The 6,516-nt window shown below is 55.9% G+C and overlaps 2 protein-coding genes across 2 annotated transcripts; one reads left to right on the forward strand and one right to left on the reverse strand.

Moving 5' to 3' along the window:
• Window positions 1-533: 533 nt before the first annotated feature.
• H310_10189 (hypothetical protein) lies at window positions 534-1,973 on the forward strand (the record flags this gene model as incomplete). Its single annotated transcript, XM_008876476.1, has 1 exon — window positions 534-1,973. The coding sequence occupies one exon, from the start codon at window positions 534-536 to the stop codon at window positions 1,878-1,880; it is 1,347 nt and encodes a 448-aa protein (XP_008874698.1). The 3' UTR covers window positions 1,881-1,973.
• A 529-nt stretch (window positions 1,974-2,502) lies between these two features.
• On the reverse strand, window positions 2,503-5,570 carry H310_10190 (hypothetical protein). Its single transcript, XM_008876477.1, has one exon. It carries the CDS (start codon window positions 5,495-5,497, stop codon window positions 2,702-2,704), a length of 2,796 nt encoding a protein of 931 aa, XP_008874699.1. The 5' UTR covers window positions 5,498-5,570; the 3' UTR covers window positions 2,503-2,701.
• Window positions 5,571-6,516: the final 946 nt, after the last annotated feature.

Here is a 6,516-nt window from a genome sequence, read left to right on the forward strand (position 1 = left end):
TTGGTGCCACGGTATGTCCCAACCATTGTCGGCCCAAGCGAAAAAATCTCAATTTTGTCCGAATTCAATGAAAATACGTTGATTTGATTGGCTTCTATGTATTGGGTTTAGGGTTGGATCGCGCCGGTTGACCGAGGTTAGCCAAGAAAAACGCAAATTTCGACATTTTATGGAAATTGGATGAAATGGTGCAATCGTCGTTTGGGAAAAACCCATCGGCGGGTCGTGGAGGTGCGGCACTCGAGTTAGTCAGATGCGCGGAATTATTAGCAGGTGCGAGACAGGCGAGGCCAGTCTCGCTCCAACTCAGAAGGTGGTTGTGCCGAGGATGGCTGCCTCGAGTCAGAACACCCTGTTCTGTCGAGAACATCCCCACTGCCCTGTCCATCAGGTCGCAGGATGGTCCTGCAACAGTAGGAGGTTTTTTGTGCCTTTTAGAGGCTTTTTCCTCATGTCGTAGTAAGTTGCAGCGAAGGCCACGTCACATCATTAGGATGTCGTGACCTCATTGGCCAGTTGGCCTACACTGACTGATGGGCTTCGCCCACCGTCACTTCTACTTCTACTTTTATTACGAGAACCTCAGTCTTCTCAACTCCGTGTTTTCCCTTTGCTACCTGCCCCTCCAACTCCTCGAACGACGATCGCACTTTCCTTTTTGCAGCCTCGTCACCATGGTCAAGCTGTCTGTTGTTGCCCTCGTCGCGTCTGCTGCGTCGGCGGCGTTTCCTGTCAACTGGGGCGCCCAAGATGTGTGGGTCCACACGAGCATTTGGTATCCCGGCCACTGCACGTGCTTTTGCCAGCCTTTGTGCTCGCACCCAACCGAAGTCATGAAGACGAACCTGGTGTCCGGGAACCTCATTCCCCGCTACAACGACTATTCCGTCCCGATCTGTAACGAACCCATCCAGTTCTTTCCACCGGCAGCCATCTCGGCCGTCGGTCAAGTTGCCCTCCAGAACGCGTACCCGGTGGGGTTCTCCCGCAATGTCCCGGACATGTGGTCCCCCACCGTCCCGGAAGGCAACGTGCCCAACTTTGGCTACCCCTGCGGTGGGCTGTACCCCGAAACGTACCTCCGCACGGTTGTCCAGCTGACCAACAGGCTCAAGACGCCCCTGCTCATCACCAACAACATTGGCAAGAAGTTGGCGATCACGGACATGGCAGCGGCCTTCAAGAAGGACTGGGGTGCGGAAGTTGTCTTGATGTGCCTTGATGGCGCGTTCTCGGACGTCCTGACGTGCTGGAGCAAGAAGACCACCGCCAGTGGCGAAGTGATCCCGTCCAGGATCATTGCGTGCCCTCCTGGTATTGCTATCACGAGCTCATGCACGAACGCCACCACGAAAATCCTGCCGTATGTGCTCCCGACCGTCCCTCCGACTACTGCCCAACCGACCACAACGGTGGTGACCCCCGCCCCCACTTCGAAGCCCACGACGACGTCTAGAACCACCAAGAAGCCTCCGACGACTGCCCCTACTACAACCGTGGCCCCGACGCCTGCCCCGACCCCCGCTCCAACTCCCGCCCCCACCGAAATCCCCAGTGAAGTCGACATCTGGGTCAAATTCTTCCAACGCAACGCTCGCTGTGCTATCTTTGGCGAAGACACTTGCTCCTACTGCGCGATGGCGAAGGCCCTCTTGACGTCCAAGAATGCCAGGTACGACTACTTTGGCGTGTGGCTCGACAATCCGGACCACATCCCGAGCGGCATGGACGTGTACAACTCGCTCTTCCGCGTGACCAAGCAAGACACACTGCCCAACATTTGGATCGGTGGCAAGTTTATCGGTGGCTACGACGCCTTGAATTTGCTCGAGACGACCGGCCAGCTCGACCAGATGCTCAAGGACGCCAGGTGCACGTAAATTGCATGTGAAGCAGTGTGTGGAAAAAGTGTTGTCGCGTTAATCACGATCGAGTTTCTCGACGGACGTCATCGTCCAATGTCAAACGGTGCAGATAAATCTTGGCGGGCCGCGCCAGCATCCACGTTATCATAGGCAAATCCTCCTGCAGCACACCCACGTCCATGGATGTGGATTTTTACCAAAGTCGGCATGGTGTTGCCAAGTTGACAACCATCCCACGTGTGCTTCCACCTGTCGAGAGATGTCTAGGATTTCTGCAAAGGCTATAGCAATGTCGTGCACGCATGCCTTTGCTGGGCAAATGAACCATATACTGCGTGTGCAGAACGAGTCAACATGTCCAGCTGCGGCAGCCCCACAAACACACCACCCGTTCTGTTGTCGAACATGATCTATCTGATGTGAAAAAGACCTCGACGGGGTGGAGGTTGGCTTCTTGGATTCGACACCACGTTGCCTCGTTCGCGTCGACATGCCACGTCGTGTTTTAAAGTTGTCGACCCCGACGGACTGCACTGGGCATGGAGATGGCAAACATGACCAAATCGGGCAGGGAATCCCATCAAGATGTCTCAAAGGATTGTAGCAACATGAACAGTAGTGCATGGCGTTTTCCTGACACAGGTTGTGGGCCACCATTTCATTCACATCGGGCAACACGAACGTTCTCGTCTATGAACGATGACGGCTGCAACAAGGTAGCCCGTCGTGCGTCGAGTCCACGGGGGAAACGGGACGGACAGACCGACATGGACGCCGCTGGACGAAGAACCATTGTATGCAGATGTAAGTTAGCAACACTACAGATACCTTGCGCTTCAAGCCACGACGGTGGCTGACATGGTGTTCGGGTTCGCTTTGGTCGACGTTTTCCCGCTCTTGAGGTAGCACGTGCCATAAGCATACGTAAACGCTTTGCACCCGTTGTATTGGCGGCACAGGGCACAGCAATCGTCAGCGGACGGGGCCGCGGCAGACGAGAGATCGTTGCCTTCGTAGTCGATGCCCTTTTCCAACGGCGAGCACTTGTTCACACGGGCCGATGTCACCCACGAATTTCCCTTGGTCGATCCGCGCTCGCTCTTGAGGTAGCACATTCCGTCTTGGGTCCAACTGAATGCATTGCACAATGTCTCGCCAGAGCAAACCTTGCAGCAGTCCGCCACCGTGGCGGCAGCGACATTGCGCAGGTCACGGCCGGTGAAGTCGATTCCGACCTCCGACGCCCCACACGTGATACCTCCAGACGAGTCTACAAAGCCTGAACGGGCGCCGGGCGTCGGGACCGCCGCTCCCTTGAAGTTTTTGAACCAGCACGTGCCGCTAGCGTACGTAAACAACTTGCAGCCGGGGAGGGCCTTGCAATCGTCGCAGCAGCTCTCGGCGTTGGGCCGTTGACTCGACCCAATGTCATTGCCGAAGTAGTCGACGCCGTCTTCGATGGACGAGCAGGTGCTGGGGGGTTTGAGCAAGCTCGCTCGACGGCCGATTGCGTTCAAAACCTTGGTCCCCGTCGATGACTTCAAGTAGCACCAGCCTTGGTACCACACGAACACAGTGCACCCGGCCTTGGCTTGGCAGTCGGCGCAGCACAGGTCAGCTGAGCTGCGAGGCACGGCCCCAACGTCTTTCCCCGTGTAATCTGTGTTGTCTTCGATGGGTGTACAGGTCGTGGGGGGAGGGGTGGTCGGTGGGGTGGTAGTTGGAGGCATGGTCGTGACTGGAGGAGGTGTTGTTGACTGCAACATAGCTGCGCGACGACCAGGCTGCGTCGATTTGGATCCGGCAGCATTCTTGAGCCAGCACGTACCTTCAAACCACACGTACAACTTGCAGTTGGGATGCGCCGCGCAGTCGCTGCAGCATTCGGCGGCCGTTTGACGGCGGGACGTCCCAATGTCGTTGCCAAAATAGTCGGTGTTTTCCTCAATGGCAGAGCACGTTGCGGGCGGGTTGGACGACGACGCGAGGAATTTCTGGACGTTGAGACCCGCTTGGAGACCGATCTGCATCGTAAAGCCATACGGGTTCACCGTGCCAGCGCGCATGAGGCTGGCATCGCCCACAAACACGTTGGACGTGCCTAGCACCTTGAACGACCCGTCGGCACAGCGAAACGAGTCAGCCGCGTCGTTGGACGGAATGCACGACCCGCCGTAGTGGTTCGCGCCTTCTTTGCCCCTTCGTTGAACAAACGTCGAGCCCGATCGTTCCAAGTTGACCTGCAGGCTGGACGAAAACCGATCGAGGGCCGCCAAATCGTCCGGGTGCGTGTACAGCTCGCCCTTGAGGTTGAAATGGTACGTTCCGTCGGCTTTGAACTCGCACCGGGTCCGGGATCGAGGATTGTTCAAATACACTGACACGCCGAATTCAGTCGGGTCGGTGCTGCCAAAGTTGAACCCGTGGCAGAAACCCGTGACTTGAAACTGGTCCGGGCCGTTGTAGTCGTACCCGATGAGCACCGGGTCCGGGCTAGCCCACGGACCAGCTTTGTTCTGGGTTACGTACTGGTTGATGGCGGCCTGAGGGTGCGATCCGTGGGTGAACGTCTTCATGCTCGGGTGCTTGAACGTCGTCAGGACTTGGATCGTGTCAAACAAGTGCTGGCCCACGTTGTTGTTGACGGCCCATTTGGACGCGTTATTGCCGATGCCAGGAAAGTTGGGGTTGTTAGCCAACGTGTTGAGCTGGTCTTGTGGACCAATTCCGCTTTGAATGAGGACCTTGGGTGTACTGACGGCACCGGCGGCAACAATGACGCTGCCGCGACCGGTCAGCGTCGCCGTGATGGATTGGCCGTTGAGCGAGTACACGACGCCAGTGGCCTTGCCTTGCGACTGAACAATGTGCGATGCCATCGCCGAACTGATCAATTTCAAGTTGGCGCGGCTCGAAGCTGCGCCGTAGAACGTCTTGGCTGGGGAGTCGCGCAATCCGTTCTTGATTGTGAACGGGGGATGGCCAAATGTCTTGGACTTGGCGTTCCGTTCAGCGTTGATGTCGACTTCACGGTACCCACCTTGCGTTCCAAGGCCATCGCGGAGGATATTGTACGCTTCCTGCAGGTACCATTTCCCGTCGGTCGACGGCTTGTTCGTCGACCCAAAAGACAGCTCAATCGCGTCGTAGTTGGCGTTGACTGTGGCGGCGTCGTACGGCCACTTGGTTTCTTGGATGTACGAATCCGCCGTGCGAAAGTACAACATACCGTTCATGGACGAGGATCCGCCGACAACTTTGCCGAGGTAGAGAGGGGCGGGAGACGTGATCCAGTCGATGCGGTATCGCCCGTTGCCGTCGCTGGGGAAAGCCACGCTTGAGTACTCGCCGGGAATGTCAAATACCGTCCAAGAGTCTGGTCGAATGTAATCCGGAATGTTGTCGCCACCCGTGGCCTGCATGGAACGCACGCCAGCCTCAAGTACCAAAACCGACACCGACGGGTCCCGCGTCAAGTACTCAGCCGCGACGAGGCCGCCAGGGCCACTCCCAACGATAACAACGTCGTACACTTCGTTGGCCACAGTCGTTGTCGTCAAACCACACAGGACAGCACCAGCTGTGACGAGAATACCGCCCAGGCGGCGGGGGGGTGCGATGCACTTGACCATGCTCGATCAAATTCGTATATGCTGGGACTCATGGCTGGTCGCGCGATGTGTGCGAGCGACTTGACACACCGCGTGTAATGGAATTTTTGATGGCCTTGAAAATTGGTTCCAAAATTTCTACGAACAACCATCGCAACATCGTGTCGACTGCTGACCGGTTCGATTCAAGGAAATTTTGCAGGATGAGTCGACGACGTAAAGATTCGATCGCCAGACAACATCTGCAACCACTACTTCAACCTCTACCAATCTACTCGGTATAGTAAACTGCCCACCCGTGGTTTGTGGTAGCGAGCCACTTGTGCTGCATCGTAACCTCGCGTATAGGTGCTATTGTATGCCCGGGGCTGAAAGGACCCTGGGGTGACGGGGCTGTAGGACCGACAAGTTGCAGATATCCGAACTTGCAATCGAACCACAACCACCTAAAATTACCTCCAATAAGTATAGTGCATCTCTCGTCCACCAAGTTTACGACACCTTATGGAAGGGGTTCGTTCCGGGCACGAGCGACAGGTCACTCGGGGGCATTCGATGCCCATTGCAACGAGCCGCTGAAACATGATGTGGAATACACTTCCTGGTATCTGGGCCTTCGAAGGGAACCACACTCCATCGAGACAAACTTCGACACTCCTAGCGAACCAGTACAGGATCATCAATTACCTTGATTCAAAGAGCCAGGTGGCCAATGGACCGACCACGCCACATGATGGAATTTGTGGTGAGTCAAAAATTGACAAGAAAAATCGCAAAATACAGTGAGATCAGTGCGGATTTTATGGATTCTACTTCAAGTGGCCGAACGAACACTTTTACTCGTCAACCGCGCGCCCCCGGCATGTTCTCGATCGTTGCCGTATTGTGTTGTAGCTCGATACTGTGGGGGCAATTGGCGACGAATTCGTCTTGCACACCTTTCTATTCCAATTCGATCGTCGTGGTTGCGCAAGGTACTCTGTAATAGATGAGAAACGAGAAGCACCAAGAAAAAGACAACACAACCACGAATTGGCTCT

This window comes from Aphanomyces invadans, assembly GCF_000520115.1.
Source record: "Aphanomyces invadans strain NJM9701 unplaced genomic scaffold supercont1.25, whole genome shotgun sequence".
NCBI classification, from domain to species: Eukaryota; Oomycota; class Saprolegniomycetes; order Saprolegniales; family Verrucalvaceae; genus Aphanomyces; species Aphanomyces invadans.

Excerpts from the sequence above, each read along its gene's own strand:
- H310_10190 (XM_008876477.1), bottom strand. The coding sequence starts at position 5,497 with ATGGTCAAGTGCATCGCACCCCCCCGCCGCCTGGGCGGTATTCTCGTC.